The sequence below is a fragment of the Lampetra fluviatilis genome, chromosome 59 (genome assembly GCF_964198595.1).
Source record: "Lampetra fluviatilis chromosome 59, kcLamFluv1.1, whole genome shotgun sequence".
Classification (NCBI taxonomy): domain Eukaryota; kingdom Metazoa; phylum Chordata; class Hyperoartia; order Petromyzontiformes; family Petromyzontidae; genus Lampetra; species Lampetra fluviatilis.
Window position 1 is genome coordinate 2,144,310 of NC_136333.1, and position 26,591 is coordinate 2,170,900.

At 57.9% G+C, this 26,591-nt stretch overlaps 1 protein-coding gene across 2 annotated transcripts; it reads right to left on the bottom strand.

The window, feature by feature from the left end:
- Positions 1-1,025: 1,025 nt before the first annotated feature.
- Positions 1,026-24,946, bottom strand: LOC144950890 (semaphorin-4C-like). Of its 2 annotated transcripts, none has more exons than XM_078881060.1 (15): positions 24,892-24,946; positions 20,199-20,454; positions 14,571-14,722; positions 14,156-14,218; positions 11,745-11,846; positions 10,548-10,665; positions 9,651-9,767; positions 9,036-9,187; positions 8,236-8,417; positions 6,461-6,605; positions 4,887-5,088; positions 4,276-4,397; positions 3,816-3,979; positions 3,344-3,405; positions 1,026-1,595 (listed from the first exon to the last, which is right to left on the bottom strand). In XM_078881060.1, exons 2-15 carry the CDS (start codon positions 20,320-20,322, stop codon positions 1,114-1,116), a joined length of 2,187 nt encoding a protein of 728 aa, XP_078737186.1. In that variant the 5' UTR covers positions 20,323-20,454; positions 24,892-24,946; the 3' UTR covers positions 1,026-1,113. The 2 variants fall into 2 exon arrangements, with proteins under 2 accessions (XP_078737186.1, XP_078737185.1); XM_078881059.1 differs by lacking the exon at positions 24,892-24,946 and adding an exon at positions 20,733-21,200.
- Between the last annotated feature and the right edge of the window lie 1,645 nt (positions 24,947-26,591).

The window sequence follows — 26,591 nt, forward strand, 5'->3', positions numbered from 1 at the left end:
AATCTCTCTAAAGGTGCAACAACAACAGACAGGGGGCAATGTCACAAGAGGAAGCACATCTCACAACATCGGAAGAGGGGAGAGCGACGTGTGAACACGTTGTCTTCAGTGGCGGATTACGATTATTGTTATTCCTAAGCAGTGCCAGATCAAGGGGCGCTAAATAAAAAAAACCCACGTAAATATTAAAACGCGCATTTTTTTAAATTGCATAGTAAAGCAATTGTATTTTTTTCATTTGCTACACAGCCAGATAATACGACAAATCTCTAACCTTAAACACCCAGTCGTTCATAAAAGTTGAAGGCAGTATAGTACTATAGCAATAGAGCAAGGGCAGAATCACTGAACCGTCATTGAAAGCTTGAAAGCGTTTAGCGCGGGGCCCTTGAAAGTGCGCGGCCCGTAGCATTTGTAGCCACTTTTGCTGCGAGGATAATCCGGCACTGTTCCTATGCCACTGACAAAAAAACGGGACTTTTTAAGCCAGGACAAGTGGTGACCCTAACCCAGTGCACTGACCCTGTGACGGGGCCGGTGGCGGAGTGTGGTTGGCATGGTCCCTGGTAGTGAGAGGAATTAAACGATGGGTACCCCCCCGCCCCGTCCCCTCTCTTTTCTTTGTATCCCAATGCTTGGGGCCCCCCCCCTCCAGCATCGTGGGCTCCCCCGTGCAGTAGCATCGCCTGCCCCACGGCTACTCGACAGCCAAGCCACTCGGCGGGGCGGGCACGCGTGAGCCCGTGTGCCCGCACAAACAGCGGCAGCGGCACGCGTGGTGTACGCTCCGCAAGCCGCAGGACACGTGCACCGCGCGCGTCGCTACGACCTCGTTCGTGACGTTTTCTTGCTGGCCGCTTGACGTTTCTTTTTGGGGGCTTTCGCGCACGCACCCTTGGGCGGCCTTGCGAGCCGTTAATCCGCCGCGCGTAGGCGTCGAATCTTAACGGGAGTCTCAACCGTGTTTTGTTGTCTTCGCGATGGCAGACCCACCGATTCGTCTTTGCCTCCGCCACGGTGACACTCGACCACCGCCCCCCCCCTCACCGTGACCCGCGCCGGCGGTGTGGTCAACGCGGCGCGCTCCGGCCGTCGCTCGCGGTGGGGGGGCCGTCACGCGCTGGTCTCGCCCACCGTGCCGTTGTTGCCGGGCACCTGCTGCAGCCGGATCCCGGCGTCCGCCTGCTCGCCGTTGTCGAGCCGCGTGGGGCTGTAGCCGCGTCGGCTGCCGTCGCCGCCGCCGCAGCACACGAGCAGGCACACGGCCGCCACGGCCACCACCAGCAGCGTGGCCAGAACGCCCGCCGCCACCGTCGCGCTGCCCGCGCTCGCCACCACGCCCGCCAAAGCCACCGTGCGGTTGGCCACGAGGCGCCGGTGGCCGCCCTCCTCGGCCCAGCACAGGTACGTGCCCGTGAGATCCTGGGGGGCCGGGGGGGCGCCCTGGCGGAGCAGCAGCCCCGCCTCGGGCGGGGGCAGCGGCTGCCCCGGGGCCGGGCCCGAGTCTCGCTCCCAGGAGAGGCGCGCCAGGCAGGAGGGGGGGGAGCAGGGCAGCAGCAGCACCGGCGCCAGCGCCACGCGGACGGCCACCACGTCTGCACGCGACGCGGAGACGGCGGTGAGGACGGGACAGCGGAGACACGGGGAGGGAGAGACACGGGGAGGGAGCGACACGGGGAGAGAGAGACACGGGGAGGGAGATACAGTGGAGACACGGGGAGGGAGAGACACGGGGAGGGAGACACATGGGGAGGGAGAGACACGGGGAGGGAGACACGGGGAGGGAGAGACACGGGGAGGGAGAGGCACGGGGAGGGAGAGACACGGGGAGGGAGAGACACGGGGAGGGAGAGACAGTGGAGACACGGGGAGGGAGATACAGTGGAGACACGGGGAGGGAGAGACACGGGGAGGGAGAGACACGGGGAGGGAGAGACACGGGGAGGGAGAGACACGGGGAGGGAGAGACAGTGGAGACACAGTGGAGACACGGGGAGGGAGAGACACGGGGAGGGAGACACATGGGGAGGGAGAGACACGGGGAGGGAGACACGGGGAGGGAGAGACACGGGGAGGGAGAGACACGGGGAGGGAGAGACAGTGGAGACACAGTGGAGACACGGGGAGGGAGAGACACGGGGAGGGAGAGACACGGGGAGGGAGAGACACGGGGAGGGAGAGACACGGGGAGGGAGAGACACGGGGAGGGAGAGACACGGGGAGGGAGAGACACGGGGAGGGAGAGACACGGGGAGGGAGAGACACGGGGAGGGAGAGACACGGGGAGGGAGAGACACGGGGAGGGAGACACGGGGAGGGAGAGACACGGGGAGGGAGAGGCACGGGGAGGGAGACACATGGGGAGGGAGACACGGGGAGGGAGAGACACGGGGAGGGAGACACATGGGGAGGGAGAGACACGGGGAGGGAGACACGGGGAGGGAGAGACACGGGGAGGGAGAGGCACGGGGAGGGAGAGACACGGGGAGGGAGAGACACGGGGAGGGAGAGACAGTGGAGACACGGGGAGGGAGATACAGTGGAGACACGGGGAGGGAGAGACACGGGGAGGGAGAGACACGGGGAGGGAGAGACACGGGGAGGGAGAGACAGTGGAGACACAGTGGAGACACGGGGAGGGAGAGACACGGGGAGGGAGACACATGGGGAGGGAGAGACACGGGGAGGGAGACACGGGGAGGGAGAGACACGGGGAGGGAGAGACACGGGGAGGGAGAGACAGTGGAGACACAGTGGAGACACGGGGAGGGAGAGACACGGGGAGGGAGAGACACGGGGAGGGAGAGACACGGGGAGGGAGAGACACGGGGAGGGAGAGACACGGGGAGGGAGAGACACGGGGAGGGAGAGACACGGGGAGGGAGAGACACGGGGAGGGAGAGACACGGGGAGGGAGAGACACGGGGAGGGAGAGACACGGGGAGGGAGGGACAGCGGAGACACGGGGAGGGAGAGACACGGGGAGGGAGAGACACGGGGAGGGAGAGACAGTGGAGACACGGGGAGGGAGAGACACAGGGAGGGAGAGACAGAGGGAGAGACACGGGGAGGGAGAGACACGGGGAGGGAGAGACACGGGGAGGGAGAGACAGCGGAGACACGGGGAGGGAGAGACACAGGGAGGGAGAGACAGAGGGAGAGACACGGGGAGACACGGGGAGGGAGAGACACGGGGAGGGAGAGCCAGTGGAGACACGGTGAGGGAGAGACACGGGGAGGTGAGACATGGGGAGGGAGAGCCAGTGGAGACACGGGGAGGGAGAGACACGGGGAGGGAGAGACACGGGGAGGAAGGGACAGCGGAGGCGCGGTGAGCACCGACCTGGCGGGTGAGCGGAGCAGAGCGTCGTCGCGTCCCCACCGCTCACGTCCTGCAGCCACGACCTGTGGCGAGGAGCACGGGGGGAGGGGGGGGGGAGCGGTGGTGTAAGGGAATGTACACACGTGTGCGAATGTGTGTCTAAGCGGTGGTGCAGCTGTGAGAACCCCGCACTACGAACCCTGCGACCCCCGTTCAATTTCCACTTACGGCCAACACCATTGACGATTATCTCAACCTGTCCTGGGCCTCCCCCATGGTCGACTGAGGTGTCAGGCTACATGCGGGATCTTTGTACGTGTGTGTGAGTGAGAGTGTGTTTGTCGGTGTGTGGAATATATCCTGCATGGGGTTTTCTCCAGGTTCTCCGGCATCCCCCCCCATAGATGAACCCACACGCGCACACAGCACTTGCCCCAACAGTCTACAGGGGGGGGGGGGATCTTTGTCTTTGTGCGGTTGCCGCCCCGCTCACCCGGTGCCGGTCTCCCCGCCGTGACGCCTGCACAGCCTCCGCTGCGGGTCCCAGGCGCAGCAAGGATCCCGCGCCAGCACGCAGTCCCAGCAGGCGCCGTAGCGGCCACAGCGGCACACGGGCAGCTGCACCACCCCCGCGGGGCCGGCCACAACCACCGAGGTCTGCGCCGCACGTACACACCGCACGTACACACCGCACGGGACCACACACGCACCGCACACGCACCACACACGCACCACACGCACCACACACACACCGCACACGCACCGCACACGCACCGCACGTGCGTTCAGGGCTCAGCCACACCAATAACCGCCACCAGTCAGCACGCAGAGACAGTGAGCGCGGCGCCACAGTCGTAGCGAGAGCTTCAGACTAGCAGTGAGTGCACCGCTCTAGTGGGCGAGTGCACCGCACTCGTTGCGAGTTGTGAGTACACCGCACTGGGAGGGGTCACCTGGTCGTGGGTCAGCACCATGGACAGCACCGGCTCCTGCTGCCCCAGCGCCTGCAGCTCCTCCACCAGGTGAGGAGCTCCGCGCGACTCCGGCAGCACGGCGCGGTGCAGCGTGCCCGTGTCTGGGGGGGGCGAGACGCGGCACAGACACACGCGCCGATTCAGGGGCTGGGGCCCAACACTGGGAATTCAAGGGGTGTGTGGGAGTCTCTGTGTGTGGGAGTCTGCGTGTGTTGGGGGTCTCTGTGTGTGGGGGTTTCCGTGTGCGGGGTCTCCGTGTGTGGGGGTCTCCGTGTGTTGGGGGTCTCCGTGTGTTGGGGGTTTCCGTGTGTGGGGGTCTCCGTGTGTGGGGGGTCTCCGTGTGTGGGGGTCTCTGTGTGTTGGGGGTCTCTGTGTGTTGGGGGTTTCCGTGTGTTGGAGGTCTCTGTGTGTTGGGAGTCTCCGTGTGTGGGGGTCTCCGTGTGTGGGGGTCTCCGTGTGTGGGGGTCTCCGTGTGTGGGGGTCTGTGTGCGTTGGGGGTCTCCCTGCGTTGGGGGTCTCTGTGTGTTGGGGGTCTGTGTGTGTTGGGGGTCTCCGTGTGTGGGGGTCTCCGTGCGTTGAGGCCCCCCCACCTGTGCCCAGCAGCAGCGTCCTCCAGCTCTTGCCGTTCAGCGCCGCCACGTCGACCACCAGCAGGCGGCTGTAGGCCACTCCCGGCACCAGCAGCCAGGGCCGGCCCCCCTCGGCCTTCACCGCCTCGTCCATCAGGGGGTGGTCGGAGACGAAGTTGAGCGTCTCAGAGGGCAGCGTCTGCGAGTCCCAGCCCAGGGGGCACTGCGAGGGGGGGAGGGGGGAGCGGAGGGCCGCGTGTCCTAGCGAGGACTGGAGTCCGCACCGCGCGCACCGCAAGCGCTGCAGCGTGCGTCACGTGTACGGTGACGTGTACCATCACGTGTACCGTGACGTGTACCGTGGCGTGTACCGTGACGTGTACCGTGACGTGTACCGTGACGTGTACCGTGGCGTGTACGGTGACGTGTACACGTGACGTGTACGGTGACGTGTACGGTGACGTGTACTGTGGCGTGTACGGTGACGTGTACCGTGACGTGTACACGTGACGTGTACTGTGGCGTGTACCGTGACGTGTACCGTGACGTGTACTGTGGCGTGTACGGTGACGTGTACTGTGGCGTGTACGGTGACGTGTACGGTGACGTGTACCGTGACGTGTACTGTGGCGTGTACGGTGACGTGTACGGTGACGTGTACGGTGACGTGTACGGTGACGTGTACCGTGACGTGTACCGTGACGTGTACTGTGGCGTGTACGGTGACGTGTACACGTGACGTGTACGGTGACGTGTACGGTGACGTGTACCGTGACGTGTACCGTGACGTGTACCGTGACGTGTACTGTGGCGTGTACGGTGACGTGTACACGTGACGTGTACGGTGACGTGTACCGTGACGTGTACACGTGACGTGTACGGTGACGTGTACACGTGACGTGTACGGTGACGTGTACGGTGACGTGTACCGTGACGTGTACGGTGACGTGTACGGTGACGTGTACCGTGACGTGTACCGTGGCGTGTACCGTGACGTGTACGGTGACGTGTACGGTGACGTGTACACGTGATGTGTACCGTGACGTGTACTGTGACGTGTACTGTGACGTGTACCGTGACGTGTACCGTGGCGTGTACCGTGACGTGTACCGTGGCGTGTACCGTGACGTGTACCGTGACGTGTACTGTGGTGTGTACTGTGACGTGTACCGTGGAGTGTACCGTGACGTGTACACGTGACGTGTACCGTCACGTGTACGGTGACGTGTACCATGACGTGTACCGTGACGTGTACACGTGACGTGTACCGTGACGTGTACCGTGGAGTGTACGGTGACGTGTACCGTGGAGTGTACCGTGACGTGTACACGTGACGTGTACCGTCACGTGTACGGTGACGTGTACCATGACGTGTACCGTGACGTGTACCGTCACGTGTACCGTGACGTGTACGGTGACGTGTACGGTGACGTGTACCATGACGTGTACCGTCACGTGTACACGTGACGTGTACCGTCACGTGTACGGTGACGTGTACCATGACGTGTACCGTCACGTGTACCGTGGAGTGTACGATGACGTGTACGGTGACGTGTACGGTGACGTGTACTGTGGCGTGCGCTGCCGGTACGCACGTGTCCGGGCCGTCGTGCGGGCAGGGCCCCCGCGTAGGGGGCCCACCGCTGGTCGGCCCCTCCCTGGTGCTTGAAGCGTCCGGAGAAGACGCGCTGCACCTCGTCCATGCGGTACGAGCAGACGGCCGAGACGGCGCCGCCGCCCCTGCAAGGACACCCACAGCGGCACGCGTCAGAGCCCACGGCGACCACGCATCGGTACCCATGGCGACCACGCGTTAGTACCCATAGCGACCACGCACCGGTACCCATAGCAACCACGCTTCGGTACTCACAGCGACTACGCGTCGGTACCCACAGCAACAACGCATCGGTAACCACAGCAACCACGCATCTGTACCCATAGCAACAACGCATCGGTACCCATAGCGACCAGGCATCGGTACCCACAGCAACAATGCATCGGTACCCATAGCGACCATGCATTGGTACCCATAGCAACAACGCATCGGTACCCATAGCGACCAGGCATCGGTACCCACAGCAACAACGCGTCGGTGCCCATAGCAACAACGCATCGGTACCCACAGCAACAATGCATCGGTACCCATAGCGACCATGCATTGGTACCCATAGCAACAACGCATCGGTACCCATAGCAACCACGCATCGGTACCCACAGCAACCACGCATCGGTACCCACAGCAACAACGCATCGGTACCCATACCGACCATGCATTGGTACCCATAGCAACAACGCATCGGTACCCACAGCAACAATGCATCGGTACCCACAGCAACAATGCATCGGTACCCATAGCGACCATGCATTGGTACCCATAGCAACAACGCATCGGTACTCATAGCAACCACGCATCGGTACCCACAGCAACAACGCATCGGTACCCACAGCAACAACGCGTCGGTACCCACAGCACACAAAGATAAAGATCCCCCTCATAACCTTCACAGACCGCGAGCGCCTATGAAGGTGTAGCGTCGGTGCGCCGACTGGCGGCTGTCAGGACTGATCGCCGGTGGCAAAACAGCAGCACACGGCCCAAGTGCGTGTGAGTGACCACAAGCGGGAGAAGAACGGGGACAAGGGTCAACGCGGGGGTCGATCGGGAAGCTCCCAGAACCCGCGAGAGACTTCGCGGAGAGGGGAGTGGACGCGCCAAGGGGATAAAAGGGAGAGCGGAACGGGATTCCGGGCGCGCGGGGAATTCGGGGTCGTCGTCATCGTCGGCGCTGTGTAGTTGCCTCACGATATAGCTAGCATCGTCATCAGTCGCTATATAGTCTGCCAGCTGTCTAGTCAGACATCGATCGCCACGTCGCTGTAGAGTCAGCCAGCTAGACAGCCAGTCAGAGATACGTTTTAGTGACCGCGTCATTTAAAGTCGTAACAGGATGCCAACGAGAAATAGATGAAAAGCCCTCCGACAGTCAGTGTCCGAAGTCGACACGTTACACAAGTAAGCGTGGCACGCGATGGGCTCGGTGGCCAGCACCACGCCCGGCCGCTTTTGTCCCCCGAATGCCGATGTTTGCACACCGTACCAGGTACTCATTTGAGGCTGGATCGACCTAGAGGAGACCCAGGACCGGTCCAGATATTCGTCACTGATGTTGTCCGTGAGCCGGAATCCAACTTGGGTCGCGGATTTGCAGATATGTGCGTGGCGAGGATGGGGGAGGTGGTGAATTGTCGCAGGTTGCGAGCGTGTGGGCGGCCAGCCGGGCGGTCGGACAGACAGACGGACAGACGGACAAGGCAACCGACGAACGGACGGCGCCAGCGCGTCGTCGCTTTCAACCGTGGCGTGTCGTACACGGCAGTGGAGGTGAAGGCGGCGTAGAATGTGATGTTGCGCCAGCCCTCCTTCGGCCGCAGCACGAACACGTCGCGGACCGACGGGAAGAAGAGGTTCTCCCCGGGCACCGAGCACGGGAGCAGCGCCTTCACGAACGACGTCCACTTCCTCTGGAGGAAACTCTGCCCACCGCGGTCTCCCTGTGGCGGGGCGGGGAGGGGCAGCTGTGCAGGTCAAAGAGCACCGTTGCGGACGGAGAGACACACCGGGGCAACGCAAACGGGCCACGCGGAGCACTTCAAAGGCCTGTCTCCGTGTGTCCACGTGTCCCCCCGGCTTCCTGTGGTTCCCACCTGCCCGCATCCCGCCGTGTCTCCCCGTTTCCCCCTGGCCCAGTCTTCACGTATCGCTGTGCACCCCATGTATGGTGAACTTCTTATCGCACCGTACGTGGCCAACCGTGCCAGTCGGAGGTGCGGAGCAAGGACAACAAACTAAACACACAAAGCAGTTTCTAAAGAAATGATTTTGTCAATCTAGATGATGATGATGATGACTTAAAAAGTGCGTAGCTCACAGCGGCTTCCTAACTTCGGCAAGGAAGAGCATTCCAGACGGCCGCAAAAGCGCATCTGAAAGCGCGCCAAGCGGTGATCGTCCTTGTCCGATGGCTTGCCAAAAGCCACTGCGTGGATGACCGCAGTTCCCCGCGTCCCCACGTTGCTGTCTTCCCATCTCCTCGTCTCTCCGTCTTCCCACATCCCTGTGCCCCCTGTCCGCCCGTGTCCCACCCCACCCCACCCCCACCGTGTCCGCACCGTGCATACGCGCGCCACCCTGGGCACCGCCACTTTGCTGGAGTAGAAGTCGAACTCCTGCGCCGCCTCCGTGAAGAAGAGGTAAACCTTGTCGTCCTCGTCTCCGCCCTCCTCGCTCTCCGCCACATGCTCCGCCGCCGCAAACTCGGGCTCTGTGGGGGGGAGGGGGAAGGGGAGTAGGTGGGGAGCGAGGGGGGAGGGGCAGGTGGGCCCGGGGAGAGGCAGGAGTTGAGTGTTCTCCATACGGTGGCACTCTGCCGCATTGGACCCGTGTTGTTGTTTGTTGTTGCTGTTGTTGCTGTTGTCAGCCGGTCACTTCCCACTGCTGGGCAAAAAGCCTCCTCCCACCCCCCCTCCCCCCATTTTCTTCCATTCCATTCCTTCATTTGCTGCTGCTGCTGCCCAGTAGTAGACTTCGAACTCTTTGATGTCAGGCGAGACGGATCCCAGAACCTAACGCTCTCGGGTCAAGCGAGGTGACGAGAGGGAGGAGGCCGGCGCCTGTTGCACCCAGCTGGTTTCCCCACCGGTCTTGGCTTTTCCCTTCCTCCAGATGCTCTCTGCTTCTCCGCTCACAGCTTCTCCCACTGCTCCCCGGCCTCCGCAGGGACTTACCAGAGAGCCACGAGGACTTGTAGAGGGAGCGCAGGGGGTCGTCGGGGCCCATGTTGCGCATGACGACGGGCTCCGTGCCCAGGAAGTTGTAAAACGTGCCGGAGTAGAGCTTCCCACCTGCAGCTCGCGCACAAGCGCCGCCGCGACAGATGGAGCCGTCACGGTAGCAGGACCGGGGGGGGGGGGGGGCACCCGGTGAAGTCTGGTGGCGCTGTGCCACGCTCGATCGTGCAAACGCTCCGGAGGGAACTGGCGGAATGAAGACCCCCGTCGCAGGAGAGGGTGGCGTGGCGAGGCTGGCAGGGTGGCTGAGCGAGGTTGCAAGAAATTCAATCTATGCTTCCTGTCATTCACCTAGAGCGTGTCGCTAGATTGCAGGGAGGGGTGAGTGAAGGGTGAGCCGGCGGGTGAGGGGTGAGTGACGGGTGAGAGGTGAGTGGCGGGTGAGGGGTGAGTGAGGGGTGAGCCGGCGGGTGATGGGTGAGTGAGGGGTGAGTGGCGGGTGAGGGGTGCGTGACAGGTGAGGGGCAAGTGGCGAGAGTGACGGGTGAGGGGCGAGTGGCGGGTGAGGGGTGAGTGAGCCGGCGAGTGGCGGGTGAGGGGTGAGTGACGGGTGAGGGGTGAGTGACGGGTGAGGGGTGAGTGAGGGGTGAGTGGCGGGTGAGGGGTGAGTGGCGGGTGAGGGGTGAGTAGCGGTTGAGGGGTGAGCCGGTGGGTAGGGGTGAGTGGTGGGAGGGGTGAGTGAGGGGTGAGTGAGGGGTGAGCCGGCGGGTGAGGGGTTAGTGGCAGTTGAGGGGTGAGCCAGTGGGTAGGGGCAAGTGGCGGGTGAGGGGTGAGTGAGGGGCGAGTGACGGGTGAGGGGCGAGTGGTGGGTGAGTGAGGGCTGGACGCACTCACCGGCCATGGTGGAGGCGTAGCGCTGCGAGGGCGAGTAGGGGCACTGGCCCTTCCCGTCCACCAGCTGAGGGCCCCCCCTGCTCACGGAGCTGGTGACCAGGGAGAAGGAGTTCAGATCCTGGTGGACCGGGGGGGGGGGGGGGCATGAGGGGGGAGGAGAGGGGCACCACGGGGAGAGAGGGCGGTGAGCACGGCGTTTTCCCATCAAGAAATATCTCAACTTAATGTTACCCTTATCCCCTCCCTTTGACGCTGCTAATCCTGCATAATGCACGGGCATAGGACTTTAAACCCCCCGCCAAACCTCCTACGCATTTCACAAGTAGTACTAATCGCATATCTGCATTTCCCATAAATATGCTAAATTCCTCTTGATATGCAAATTATTTTGTCAAGGCGCTCTTCCCCCCTCCATCCCAGCTTAAATAGACGCTCCAAGCCTGGGGTGTGTCATTCAGACTCTGTCTTCTCGACAGACCTGTTCTCCACCTGAGGACGGCTGCTTGCGTTGTGGCCGAAACGTCGTGAGAATTATTTTATTATGTTTTTTTATTTATTATTTTATTATTTCCATTCTACGTGACTTTACCGAAAGAACCAAGAAGATGAATCCCTGCAGTCACGAAAGCTTCAAATGGAAATTTGATCAACGACTTCCTGCTTTCATTACACCCAAGTTGGGCAACCACCGTTTTGCAAAACGGCCGTGGCCGGTGATACGAGTGACGTCTGACCAGGTCCAGGTCCCCTACCGCCCCCCCCCCTGCCCTTCACCCACCCGCACGAGCCACAGCGTTGTAAGGTACGGTCGAAGAATCCCCGCGTGACCGGCACGGCGTGGCATGGCAAGGCCTTCGTCCACAGCAGTGGATAAATGTGAAGCGAACCGTGGCCGATGCGCGAGGCAGGTCGGGTGGCCGGGGCAACCGTGGAGGGGGTTGGGGGGGGGGGCTCTCTCTCCACCTCCTTCCAAAACATCCCCAAGTGCTGAAAAATTGCCTTGCAGGTTCCCCAATTGGGATCGCACGCAGAGGAGGAGTGGCAGCAGCAGCAGCATCATTTATTTTGTTTAACCAAGAAATTCGACACACATTCGTCGATAACACTGCGTGGCCTTCAAAGGGAAACGTATACAAGAGGCGATTGTTGTGGGTAGGCGGCGTGGCCGGGCGGACGGGCGGGCGGGCGGGCACGTACCACGTAAGCGCACATGGGCCGGAAGGCATAGGTGCCACACACGTACAGGTGCGTGCCGTTGAGCTGGTGCAGGGTGCGCACCACGTTGTAGCAGTCGACGGCCTGCGCGCGCAGCGGAGGACAAAAAGCCGACGGGGCAGCATGGTCACCGGCGGTCGGTGGCCTCCACGCGGCGGCCCCGGCGGCGGCCACAGCAGCGGCCCCGGCGGTGGCGGAGGAGCGCCGGTTGGCACACCGGTTGCCGATGGTGCAATCGCGGACGACACCGACCGAGCAGGCCCAGCCCTGGTGCCACTTCTGGCAGTAAGGGGCCTCTCGCCCGCTCGAGACCTTTGTCGGCATGCTCGTCCCCGCCCGGACAGACGTGTCGGGAGAGACGTGGCAGGCACCCACGCCGCTTTACCCCACCACCACTCGTGACGGGCCGGGCAGAGGCGGTGGTGGGAGGAATTAAGAAACTTCCCCCCCCATATTGTTTCAAATTCCACGCCATGAGAGATGAAATCGAACCGTTGACCTCTGGATCGCAAGTCCAGCGCGCTGCTGACCATTGTGTCGCTGTGGCAGTGTCCGCGTCCGTGACATCGGTTAGCGGTTTTTCGGTTAACGTTTCACCGCCCCATCGGAGACCCACGGTTTCAACCAACGTAAAATTGTTGACGAGCGAGCAACGTTTCACGTTATGCACGCGGGTGACGATTTTGGCCAATCCGATCGCTCGTAAGTGTGGCTGAGCCATGCCTCAGCCAATCGGCGACGCCCATTTATGAGCGTTTAGACCTCGACTGGATTTGTTAACTAATAGGGTTTTTTCCCCTTTTTTCTGGCAACAAAACTGACACCTTTTGCAAAGAATAATGTTTACATGAACCACAATACTTGCAGTCAAACGCAAACAAAAAACAATACTCTGATAATTTATGCATTGTCCTTGAAACTGATTGGTCCACACATTTTTGTTTGCATTTGATTGCAAGTATTGTGGTTAATGTAGACATGATTCCTTGCAAAAGGTGTAAGTTTTGTTGCCAGAAAAAAGGGGAAAAACCCTATTAGTATATTTTGGTACTGGCAAAGGGGGCCCCATGATGGATTTGTTAAGATTGTTTCTATTGCGTTTTCTGTTTTGGCGGTGGAAACAGCCTCTCTTCCAGACTCATGCAATTCCTGTTTTCGATTAACAGTTATTTTGGTTGACTGTAGTTTTCGTGTAACGGATTAAAAACGTCAACCCAGGGAACGACTCAAATGATATTTTCACTCGGTGGAACAGAAACCCCTTGTTGGTGGCGTTTATTATCACAGGAAATGAAATCTCTTCATGTGGTTTCACGATCTGTGGGCAATGTTAGTCTTTGGGCAATGTTAGTCTGTGGGCAATGTTAGTCTGTGGGCAATGTTAATCTGTGGGCAATGTTAATCTGTGGGCAATGTTAGTCTGTGGGCAATGTTAGACTTTGGGTAATGTTAGTCTATCGGCAAGGTTCGTTTCTGGGCAAGGTTAGTCTATGTGAGTCTATGGGCAATGTTAGTCTGTGGGTAATGTTAGTCTATCGGAAAGGTTAGTTTCTGGGCAATGTTAGTCTATGGGCAATGTGAGTCTATGGGCAATGTCAGTCTGTGGGCAATGTTAGTCTGTGGACAATGTTAGTCTATGGGCAATGTTAGTCTATGGGCAATGTTAGTCTATGGGCAATGTTAGTCTGTGGGCAGTGTTAGTCTGTGGGCAGTGTTAGTCTGTGGGCAGTGTTAGTCTGTGGGCAGTGTTAGTCTGTGGACAATGTTAGTCTATGGGCAATGTTAGTCTGTGGGCAATGTTAGTCTGTGGGCAATGTTAGTCTGTGGACAATGCGAGTCTATGGGCAATGTGAGTCTATGGGCAATGTTAGTCTGTGGGCAATGTTAGTCTATGGGCAGTGTTAGTCTATGGGCAATGTTAGTCTATGGGCAGTGTTAGTCTATGTGCAGTGTTAGTCTATGTGCAGTGTTAGTCTATGGGCAGTGTTAGTCTGTGGGCAATGTTAGTCTGTGGGCAATGTTAGTCTGTGGGCAATGTTAGTCTATCTCTATGTGAGCCAGGTCCTTTCTTAAAGATGTCAGCGACTACGGCCTTCCTTCTCTTGAGCTCTGTCCACGACATTTACTCAAGAACTCCGCATTGGAGTGCCCTCCCGGTTACACCCAAATCTTGAAATCGCTCACAAAACCCAATCCGCTGTCTTCCCCAGCCTCCTTGCGGCGCCTACAACGTGCCCAGTCAAATGAATGTATGACTCGGGACTCAAAACCACATCTCTGCCCAGTGCCCCAGCGAGCCAGAGTCTGCCCCCCTCGCCCACCCTCCTCGACTGTGCCCGGCTTTGCCGGATCGGTACAACGCTACTGCCGGGTCGCGCGACGCGGAGACTCACGGCGGCGGGGGAGACCTTGGCCCTGCAGTCATCCTGCGTCTGCTCGTCGGCCTTCCACGTGATCTGTGGAGAGAGAAAATCCACAGGACCAAGCCTTAAAAAGCGAACGTGCCAATGTTGTGCAAACGTTGGGGGCTGACTTTGGCCCAACGTTCCATGTTTACTGGGGGTCCGTGTCTAGAACGGTGTCATATTCTTAGGTTTTTTCGGTAAAGTCACGCGGGAGACGTTGCGTTACCTTCGTGACTTTACCGAAAAAACCTAAGAATATGAATCCTTGCAGTCACGAAAGCTTCAAATCTGGAATAGAATGGTGTCCCCTGTCCCCCTCAATCTCCAACCCCCTGGGTCCCCCCCCATCTCTCTTTGTCCCCATCCCCCCGTGCCCCGGGGGGGGGGGGTCCCCCTCCCTCACGGCGGGGTGGAGCTCGCGGGAGACGTTGCGGGCGTCCAGGGCGAGGATGGCGTCGCGTGCGCCAACGTAGAGCGCCGAGCGCTGCGGCACCAGCAGCAGCGCCGACGCGTCGGGCACGGCGCGGAAACTCATCGCCGCCTCCTGCGCCAGCTCTGCAGGGGTGGGGGGGGGGCAACAGTTTGGTGGGGGGGGGAGGAGGCAGGGTGAGAGAGGCCCTTGCAGTGACAGAAGTAACTGACGGCGCTAGAAATAGAGACGCAGCACCGCAGCCGCACCGAATTCTCTCATCGCCTGCGTAGCAGGAGACGAGCGGGAAGGCAGCGACGTTGCTGACATTCGCCCGAGCTCTGTGGTCCTCTCTGTACGCGAAGGCGTCGTGGGGCCAATTCGTGACAGCCAGAGCACCCGGGAGAGACCCCATTGCGTTCGACGGGGGCAGCACGCTCCTGTTCGGATGTAAGTGGTGAAGTACACGTTCGCTGGACCGCGTTCTCGCGGCGAGCAAGGGGCTGTAGCACCTCCGTGCCCACGGGTAGGACGGGAGGGAGTGTCGCAACATCTCCGTGCGAGCCACCAGAAACCCTCGCCGCTGCGTCCGCACCAGCATCGCCAGCAAGTGGGAGCTCGACGTGCACCATCCAATGTTCACCACCATCAGTGAGTGGGAACGCGAAGCAGACCGTCATCTCAACACGAGAGAGTTGGCTTGCCTGCTGCCCAGCACCACCAGTGAACGGGAGCTCTGCGAGGTTCGACCATCGTGCTCCAGCTCGCATCACCTGCGAGCTGGAGCACAGCGCGTGGTCAGCTAATCCACTGGACTTCGTGTTCTTCTGGCTGCTCCATTGTACGCCCCGCCTGCGTGGTTCTGTACGCCCGTGTACGCGCTCAACGAGTGTTTACACGGGCGTGTTTGCATCCGCTACGTACGGGGAAGTGCTTGCTGACAGCGTGGAGTTTGGACAACGCCACCTCGACCTGCTGCTCAGGGCAGCAGAGCCGCTGATTGGAGTCCACCCGAATCCGGGCCCCTTAATCAGCACCATCGGTGCAGCACGGGCTGATATAATAGGGCTACGACATGCACCATCTCTTCATCATCTGCACCTGGAACCCGCGCTCCTGAGGACGCTCTCTGTCCTTGGGCTTCTCCGAGGTCAACGTCGGAGACTGCATCGGCACCGTGATTGCAGAGGTGGTAGGGGCCGCCGTTCACAGGTCGACCTCAAACCAGCCAACTCCTCTATTCCCTCGACGCCTCACCTGCACGGATCTTCACATCTACCTTCACACATCCACCTCGGCCAACTCAACGCACGCTCCATCACTAACAAATCAGCCCTGATTCACGATACCATCTCGGACCACCACATCGACCTTTTGCTCATCACTGAGACCTGGTGCAGGCAAGACTCCCCGCCAGCCATCTCTCTGGAAGTTGCGCCCCCAGGATACAAGGTTCTTCATAAACCTCGCGCAACTAACCAGCGGGGTGGTGGCTTAGCGGTCGTTTACAATGCACACTTGAAAATTAAAGAGCTCTATCTACCGATGGCTCCCGCCACCTTCGAGGTCCAGTCCGTATCCCTTACTACTAACAACGAGTGCTTTTCCATCATTTCCATCTATCGCCCTCCAGATGGCAGCATCAACACCTTCTTAAACGAGCTTTCGGAATTCCTATATCTGATTCCTAACCCATCTCACAGGCTCGTGCTTACAGGTGACTTTAATTGCCCCGGCAATACCCCAGCCTCCATCGATAGTCACCTTGAGTCAACTTTGGCCTGCCATAACCTGGTCATCACAAACTCAGGCCCCACCAGAGCTTCGTCAACAAATGTTGACAGCATGCTCGACCTGGTTCTGGAACCTGATCAGCACCGACGCATCACTGCACTGGGAGTTTTCCAAACTGGTTACTCCGACCACCGCCTCATACTTTCTTCCCTCCAATTTCCTAAACCAACCACCATCAAATTCACCCGCAACTTGTGTAATTTTAAGGGTATCGAATTTTCTGCTTTTCGTCACCTCCTTGCAAATTCGCTTTCAATGTTGTCCCTATCATCGGATCCAACCGTCTGCGCTCTCCAACTAGAAGCTGACATGAGGGTGGCGCTGGACAAACTAGCTCCTTTAAAATCACGAACCGCTAGGCAGTCTTCCCACGACACTCACTGGCTCTCAAGAGATGCCATCATTGCTAAGCGAACCAGGAGGTGCCTTGAAAGTATCGCATCCCGCAGTGGTCTACCTGCTGATCGACTTGCTTACAGAGTCGCCTGCAGGAAAAGTAACAAACTGATCCTAGTCTCACGTTCCTCCCACATTGAAGAACGCATCAAAAAAGCAACCGGAAAACCGCGCATTCTATGGAAAACCCTCAAAGATCTTCTACATCCTGGTAGCACCATGGTCCCTCACCTTAGCGATCCCCTTGCCTCACTGAAACTTGCCACCTCTTTTAATACTTACTTCACCAACAAGCTAATCACCGTCGCAAACTCGTGCACGTCTACCGACACATCGCACCATTGTACCCCGCTCATGGTACCTAAAATTGTAAGCACTAACCCAGACACTCTTCTAATTACGCTAAAGCCGGTGTCTACAAAAGACGTTTTCTCTTTAATTGAATGACTTCATTTGAAGTCATCTCCACTCGACGTGCTCCCAGGTTCCTTGTTCAAGCAATGTGCTCCAGAACTCGCCATCATGATCAGGAACATCGCAAACGCCTCCTTCTCTTCAGGGTGTTTTCCGTCAAACCTAAAACATGGCCTGGTTTCTCCCTTGTTAAAGAAACCAAGTCTAGATCCGGACGACCCATCTAGTTATCGTCCCATCACTAACCTCTCGAACCTCTCTAAACTCCTTGAACGACTAGCCCTCGCCCAGCTAAAACCACACATCACCTCCTCCGCAAACTACTGCTGCTTCCAGTCAGCTTACCGTCAAAACTATTCCACAGAAACAGCACTCACTAGAGTGCTCGATGACATTTTAACGATCATTGATTCCGGCTCAACTGTTGCACTTGTAAGTCTGGACATTTCGTCAGCCTTCGACACCATCAACCGCTCGCTCCTTACTTCCCTCCTGAAATCCGACTTCGGTATATGCGGCTCAGCACTCAAGTGGATAGTCTCGTACCTTTCTGACCGGCAATCTTGAGTCAGGGTGGGCATGTCCACATCGCCTGAAACAACAGCATTATGCGGGGTTCCCCAGGGCTCTGTTCTAGGTCCCCTGCTCTTCATAGCCTACACTTCCCCGATCGGCCGGCTCATCGCAAGCTTCGGTGTTAAGCATCACTCATACGCGGATGACACGATTCTATTCACCGCCATCGACTCTAGCAATGCATCTGGATTCGAGAAGCTCTCGGAATGTACCACCGCCGTGCAACAAAGGTTCACTGCACACAACCTAGCCCTTAATCCGAAAAAGTCAGTGGCCATCATGTTAGGTACTAAGCAACGTCTCAATTCAGCAGCACTCCCCACACACATACACATCTTCGGTCACAGCATCAAGTTCACCGACCACTTCAGCTACCTCGGTGTCATCCTAGATTCAACTTTATCCTTCGACCGTCAAACCAACCATATCATCAGCTCATGTAACTTTCACCTGAAGGCTCTCAGACACATACGTCCTCTCATCTCTACTGAAATTGCCAACACATTAGCATGTTGCATAGTTGGGTCTCGCCTTGACTATTGCAACTCCGTCCTAGTCCGGACCTCCGCTGGCAACCTAAAGAAACTTCAAAGACTACAAAATAACCTAGCACGCGTCGTCATTGCCCACACTCATCCCCGTCTCGACTCACTAGCTTGTCTCCGTGCTCTCAACTGGCTCCCCATCGCCAGTAGGGTCACATACAAGATCGCCTGCCTCTGCCACAACGCCTTCATATCCGCCTGCCCGCCGTACCTTTCTTCATTATTGACAACTTGCAGCTCAGCACACGGCAGATGCCTGCGCAACGCGACTCACGACCTCCTCTTGATACCAAGATCGAGGATGGTCATGTCTATGCGCCGCTTCTCGGTGGCAGCCCCAACATTTTGGAACGATATCCCTCTGCACATTCGCAGCATCACCTCAATCGCCTCCTTCAAGAGAGACTTAAAAACTCACCTCTACAATCATGCTTTTGAGCGACTCTGAGCTTGGCTCCGCGCCTCTGAGTTGCGGCCACTACGTCTGCAAATTTGCGCGCGTTACAAATTGAACTATTATTATTATTACTGCAAGGCCGTGGGACAGCGCCCCCCTCTAGAGATGGGCGGCACCCACACTTTACCAGACCGCTCGCAACCTGCCTCCGAGTGACCCTGCGCTCTCAAATCACTATGAATAAATAACTGCTGGGTCGTCGTCCTGGCGGCGCGGGGGTAGGGGAGGCGTTCTTGCGATTTGTCGCGTGTTTGTGTGTGTTGTGTGTGTCTTTGTGTGCGTATTTGAGTGTGTTTGTGTGTATGTGTGTATTTGTGTATTTGTATGTATGTGTGTATTTGTTTGTGGGGGAGCGGTGGCGCAGTGGTTAGCGGACTGCGCTACGAACCCGGCGACCCGAGTTCGATTCCCGCTCACGGCCACCAACACCGGTGACGATTATCTGAACCGGTCCTGGGCCTCCCCTAGGTTGACTCAGCCTCAAATAAGTACCTGGTGCGGTGTGCAAACATTGCCACTAGGGAGACAAAGGCGGCCGGGCGTGGCGTTGGCCACCCACCCCCTCGTGTGCCGTGCCGGCCTTTATAGGTGCCGCTCGCTAACACCACTTGCCCCTACAGTCTGTTAAGGCTATACAGGGGATCTTAGTCTTATTTTTGTTTGTGAGTGTGTATGTGTGTGTTTGTTGTAACTTCCCTGACCCGCCCCGAACTGGACATCTGTGAAAAAAAGATCCTCACAGCTAATCGGATTTTCCTCCCGTCCATCAACACAGATTCTGTTTGTGAACAAACTTTCACCATTGTTACAATCTGCCGGGCCGGGAGATAATACTGGGATTGCAAAACAAACCCGCCCCGATATTAACCAAAATAAAGACCACGTGGGGGTGCGTGCGTGGGGGAGATGTGGGGACACGTGCAAGACACGGGGGCGGGGGTGCGTGGGGGGTGCGTGGGGACACGTGCAAGACACAGGGGGGGGGGTGCGTGGGGGGTGCGTGGGGGGTGCGTGGGGGGTGCGTGGGGGGTTCGTGGGGGGTGCGTGCCAGACGGGGGGGGGGTGCGTGGGGACACGTGCAAGACACGGGGGGGGGGTGCGTGGGGGGTGCGTGGGGACACGTGCAAGACACGGGGGGGGGGGTGCGTGGGGACACGTGCAAGACACGGGGGGGGGTGCGTGGGGGGTGCGTGGGGACACGTGCAAGACACGGGGGGGGGGTGCGTGGGGACACGTGCAAGACACGGGGGGGGGTGCGTGGGGGGGTGCGTGGGGACACGTGCAAGACACGGGGGGGGGGGTGCGTGGGGGGTGCGTGGGGACACGTGCAAGACACAGGGGGGGTGCGTGGGGACACGTGCAAGACACGGGGGGGGGGGGGTGCGTGGGGGGTGCGTGGGGACACGTGCAAGACACGGGGGGACTGTGCCCTGTCCTCACCATCGTAGGATATCTTCACTCTCGGCACGGCGAGGAATTCCTGGGCCTGTGACCCCCACAGCGGCGGCGGCGGCATCATCGCCGTGAGGGCGAGGAGCACAACGGGGAGGTGGTGCTTGGCCATGGCGGAGCGAGGAGGAGGTTGGTGGTCGCCTCTGGCTGCAGGTCCCCCGCCCAACACATCCCCTACCCCCTCGGGAGGTGGTGGGGGGGGTCAGGCGTCAGGGATCGAGGGGACCTGGCTGGAGCCGCGTGCCTGCGAGCGGGGGGGGGGCGAACGGAGAGGGAGGGGTCGCGGAGTCAGCCACGTGGAAAAGAGACGCAGCTTCTGCCGGCGGTGTGACTCATCTACAAGCCACGTGGGCGAATTAAGAATTAATGTCGATGTGGGGGCAGGTAGGAGGAGGATGGGGGGGGGGAGAGGAAAAAGGAGGGATGGGTGGGGGTGAGGAAGAAGAAGAGGAGGGGGATGGCACGGGGGTGGCAAGGGGGGGTAGGTGTCACCTGTACATTTGGCAGGCGTGACCAACACACCTGGGGAAAGCGTTTGGCTTCCGATTGGTCAAAATTCCGGGGACATCGCGAGCCATCGCCATTGGCGATGCTGCCGCGGATCACTGCCAACGTCTAACATCGCGATCAGCCGAAGAGTCACGTGACTTGCGTGTGCCCCCGCCCCCTCCGCACCACTGTGGACCCACGTCACCGCCCACTGTGAAAACAGACGCCGCTGTTGACGCTGCTGTTCCGTACAGGTGCAGCAGCATCGAGCACCTCGGGCGGTCTCTATCATCTCTCACCTCTCACCTCTCTCAGCTCTCCTCTCATCTCCCGATCCCCGTTCCTCCCCCATCCTTACGCCTCCAATTCCCCGTTCCATCTCTTCCCTCTCCCGTTCCTTTTATTCCCCCCCCCTCCCCAATGCGTGACGCCCTTGACTCTGCTCGCCTTCCCGCGGTGGAAGCCACGGGCTTCACAGTTGCCCGTTACAATTACGACCATTTATCAACAGCTGTATTAAGATGTTAATACACCAAACTGAAACCTTTTACAAGGAATCGTGTCTGCGTTAACCACAATGCTTGTGGTCAGAGTGCAAACAAAAAACATACTCTGATAATATAAAAAAGGGGAAAAACGCTATGATCATATTTTGGTGCTGGCAAAGGAGGTCCCATTATCAACATGTTTGTACGTGCAGTAACCCCTTGCCAAACCGCGATATCTGAGTATGCGTGGATCGACTTCTATATATGTTGTGTGGTAAGAACGACGCGGAAGCGAGTTGTATAGGGGCTAACGCCGAACTGTTTATTAGCGGCTTATGCCTAACTCGTGGGAAAGGTTTTCTTGGTTCTTTCGGAAAAGTAACGTAGAAGGGAAATAATAAAATAATAAAAATAAAACATTCTAAAATGTTATTGTTTTATTTAGATTTTTATTATTTCGGTAAAGTAACGTAGAAGGGAAATAATAAAATAATAAAAATAAAACATAAAATTTTATTATGTTTTATTTTGACTTTTACCGAAAGAAGCAAGAAGATGAATCCCTGCAGTCACCAAAGCTTTAAATCGAAAATCGTGGGAAAGGGTTAACACAACTTTGTACTAACTAATCTCCCCAAGGGAAGGGTCATGGGAGTTCCCTACACCCTACCAGGTTATCGGGCTCTTCCCAGAGCACTTGCCGAGGGTTCAGCCAAATCGGCCAGCTGGGTCTAGTAGCCCTCTAGCTTGGCGCTAATTCCTCTTTTACCCGGGGTCCCTAATTCCCCTACCACTCACTCCCCTGGCTCCCGGCGAACACCACGTCTACGTCACCGGTGCCCCCTCAAATACCCCGAGGGGACATGACGTCACTCCTCCTGAGGCGAGTTGAACATCCCGTCATCATTTCTACACCTCAACATATACATTAAACATCCGAATAGGTGTTTATCCCTTTATGGTAATAAAACAGGAGGGGCTAAGGATGTTAAAACGCCAAATAGATTCCATAACACAGGTTTTTTTTTTGGGGGGGTTAGATCGTGTAAATAAATGTGCCGTTAAACCCGCCACCACCCGACACAGCTAATTTAGTGCACGCGAGCGAGTGTGGTGAAGGTGAGAGTGGTGAGTGTCCCCCGCCCCCATCATCTCATCGTCGTTAAATATTAAAGTTACGTAAAGTTAACGTTACGTTCATTTGCGTACGATTGCATTGTTGCGTAATGTACTGTACTCGACGTTTCGTTGATAAGGGCCCGTCCATAAGTGACGTCACGCGATTTAAAAAAAAGTTTTTCACTATAAATCCTTTATATGCGTGGCGGCTAGAGTCCTCTCGTCCTCTGGCTTGAGATGGCTGCCACCTATGGGTCAGATGATTGCCTGCCACCATTAAGCAATTGGTAATTAAATATAATTTATTTTTTCCTAAAAAGTGTAAAATTTTGGAATTTTTTTCACGAAAAGAAATTGTCACGCACAACGAGTCTGTGTGCAAAATGTCAGCTCGATTGGATCACGGGAAGTGGGTTAAAAAACGACCGAAAAATTTGCACGGTCGTAAGCGCGCAAGCAAGCAAGTGAACTTAATATAAAGGATTTAAAAATGCTTCAAATCGCTTTAAACTATTCTCATTGTAGTGCGTATTTAATGTGGCGCTGCACTCTGATGTTGTAGGAGAAAACATGTATTAAAAAGTCTATTTAATCAAGTAGAACGTTTTGTCTATATTTATTTAAAGTTGCGCATTTTGATGTGACGTCACATTTCTCAACCCCCCCCCTCTTCTTGGTTCTTTCGGCAAAGTCACGTAGAGGGAAAGTAATAAAATAATAAAAATAAAACATAATAAAATAATTCTCACGACGTTTCGGCCACAACGCAAGCAGCCGTCCTCAGGTGAAGACCAGGTCTGACGGCTGCTTGCGTTGTGGCCGAGACGTCGTGAGAATTATTTTATTATGCTTTATTTTTATTATTTTATTACTTCCCTTCTACGTGACTTTACCGAAAGAACCAAGAAGTTGAATCCCTGCAGTCACGAAAGCTTTAAATCGAACCCCCCCCCCTCGTCCACACATCGTCACAAATGTCTGACCCCCCCCCCCCCCCAGGTGCGTGACGTCATTTATGGACGCCCCCTAAACGGGCAACTGAGTTCAGCTGCGGCGAGTCTGACCCCTGACCCCCGATGATCTCAGTTGGTCCCCATGAACTCTACCGACCGCGAGGGTGTTTCAGGAACCGAATCTTCGCGGCGGGTTGACAATGGGATCACTGCAGTGTTGTGGAACTTCTTTAAAACCATGATAATCGCGTGGGGGTGGGGGGGTTGCGGAAACATCCCTGATACCACGATATTCTTGCCTTTCTTGGGGCTTTCGGTAAAAGTCACGCAGATAGGTTCAAAGAAAATAACAAAGAAAATAACAAAAAAATAACAAAAACCTACGACGTTTCGATCGCAACACAAGCGTTCATCTTCCTGATGACGACGATCGCTTGTCGTAGTTTTTTGTTATGAACGAATCTACGTGACTTTTACCGAAAGACCCAAAGAATATGAATTCCTGCACTCACGAAAGCTTTCAGTCAAGATCGTATCACCAATGCCGTCATCACCAACCACGCGTGCCGTTTTGCCTGCTTGTTGCTAATACAAATTACAGCGCATGCGAGAGTGCGTTACCTGGGTACACGTGCGGTGCGAAAGAAGTTCGGCATACACGCACACAGCTCATGTACACGCTTCCAGTTGCTCTGGGTATAGATGCGCGCTTGTGTGTCGCTGAGACGATTTGTATGACTGGCCTTGCCAAGACGCCCCGTGTAGCCTTAACAGACCGCTGGGGCAAGTGCTGTTAGCGAGTAGCAGCACCTATGAAGGCCGGCACTGTGGCACACACGAGGGGGTGGGTAGCCAGCACCACGCCCGGCTGCCTTTGTCTCCCCAGTGGCGATGTTTACACACTGCACCAGGTACTCATTTGAGGCCGAGTCAACCTAGGGAAGGCCCAGCACCGGTTCAAATAAACGTCACCGGTGTTGGCCGTGAGCGGGAATCGAACTCGGGTCGCCGGGTTTATAGCGCCGCGGGCAAACCACAACGCCACCGCTCCCCACGAACCACCACCATCACAACCACCATCACTGCGGCAAACATCGTCTCCGCCTGCATCACCAGCATCAACACTATGCCACCACCTTCACCATAACCACCAGCATCGCAAGCACGACCATCGCCCACCATCACCCACCACCAGAGAAGCCGGCTACCGTCTCTCGCCCTCACCTTGACGCGCGAGACGACGCTCATGCCGGCCCCGACTTTCAATGTCTCTCTCTCTCTCAATGTCTCTCTCTCTCAATGTCTCTCTCGCCTCACGCCGGCTGATTGCGAGCGCCACCCTCTATCCCCCCCCCTCTCCTTTCCCACGACCTACTAGGGGGGGGGGGGGCACGGGCGGCGGCTCCGTGTCTCGTCTCACCTGCGAACTCACCTGCCTACCTGCCCGCTTCCTCACCTGGCCTGCCGAAGTCAGTCGATGGCCTCTTTTACCTGCCCAGCTTCTCACCTGCGGAGCGCGCCGCTGATCTTTTCCCTTGGCTGCTTTACCTGCCCGGTGACCTCCTCTACCGCTCACCTGGTTACCAACACGCTCAGCTGCTTGTTTACCTGGTCACCTGTTTGTCTCCATACCTGGGGCTGCTCGTTGCTGCTGCTGCTCGCTGCTGCTGCTGCTCACCTAGGCGCGCGCCTCCAGCTCCGCACGCAAGCGTCGCAACGTGGGCGGGGGGTGAGGTGCGGGGAGAGATCCCCACCCCCCACGAACCCCCCACGAACCCCCCACTACCTGCCCACTAACCCCCCCACCCGCTCACTAACCCTCCCACTAACCCCCCCCCTACTAACCCCCTTCCCACTACCTCCCACCCGCCCACTAACCCCACTCCACCCGCCCACTAACCCCCACTCCACCCGCCCACAAACCCCCCTCCCACTACCCCCACCCGCCCACTAACCCCACTCCACCCGCCCACTAACCCCCCCTACTAACCCCCCCTACTAACCCCCCTCCCACTACCTCCCACCCGCCCACTAACCCCACTCCACCCGCCCACTAACCCCCCCTCCCACTACATCCACCCGCCCACTAACCCCCACCCACCCACTACCCCCACCCGCCCACTAACCCCCAACCACCCACTACCTCCACCCACCCACTACCCCCACCCGCTTCTACTCCTTCGCCACCTCTTCGCCCGTGCATTCTCTCCCCCCCTCCCACCCACGCCTCTTCTCGCTTCGCCTCCACCCGTTCAGGGCGTTTATCCTCCTCCCGCTCCTCCCACCCAGCCTCCTCGGGAGCGATGGAGGGCGTCAGGGAGAGGGTTGACATGTATAGAGGGTCAGGATATAGAGGGTCATGGGGGTGGGAATGCAGGGGGTCAGGGATCTTGGGGGGTCAGGGGGGTAGGGCTGTAGGAGGGAGGGGTATGGATATAGGGGCTTAGGGGGTAGTTTGTAGAATCATCTTTATTCATCTTGTAGGAATCCGATGAGCTATGCAGCTCTTTTTAAACAGTTGTCCGGTAAGGGGTCAGGGGGGTAAGAATGTAGGGGGGTAGGGGCTCAGGAGAGGGGGGGGGAGAGACAGGAATTCAGGGGCGTGGTGGGATGAGCTGCACGTATGGGCATGGGGGTCGTCTCGCGATGCTATCGGAGCCGCCGTGCTGATTTCAAAAGACCGTGGCGCCTCCTCCTCCTCACCGCCCCCCCCTCCCCCACCACGTGCCCGCCCACCACGTGACCTTTCTGATCATTTCTCAAACACCACGTGGTCTGGCAGGGTGGTGCAGGGAGGAGAGATTCAGGGAGGAGAGGGAGACGCAGGGAGGAGTGGGAGATGCGGGGAGGAGTGGGAGATGCGGGGAGGAGTGGGAGATGCAGGGAGGAGTGGGAGATGCAGGGAGGAGTGGGAGATGCAGGGAGATTCAGGGAGGTGCCCTAAACCAGTTTGACACCAAGTCCCGGCCGAGAAAGAATGTGGGACAGGATAAATATTGGTCGACATGGGGAGCCAGTTCTCTCGTGGGCTGGAAGCCGGGGGGGGGGGATCAATCAATCCTTGCCTCCCTACCTAACCCCCCGCCCCTCCATCCCTGCAGGTATGGGCCGGGAGTTCCCGGCAAGCAGAAGTAGCCTCGCCTGTCTGGTTCCCCGGGTCTCCCACACCTTTACGTAAAATAAAACATCAAAGCCACCCACCCCCTCTCGCGAAGACCGCCTGACCGGCGGCGTGGAAGAGTAGGCCAACAAATACACCACCCTGGTCTAGTAGGGCGAGGGGGGGTGGGGGGGTCTTAGAGCGGGGGGGGCCACTTGCCCCGGCAGCAGTG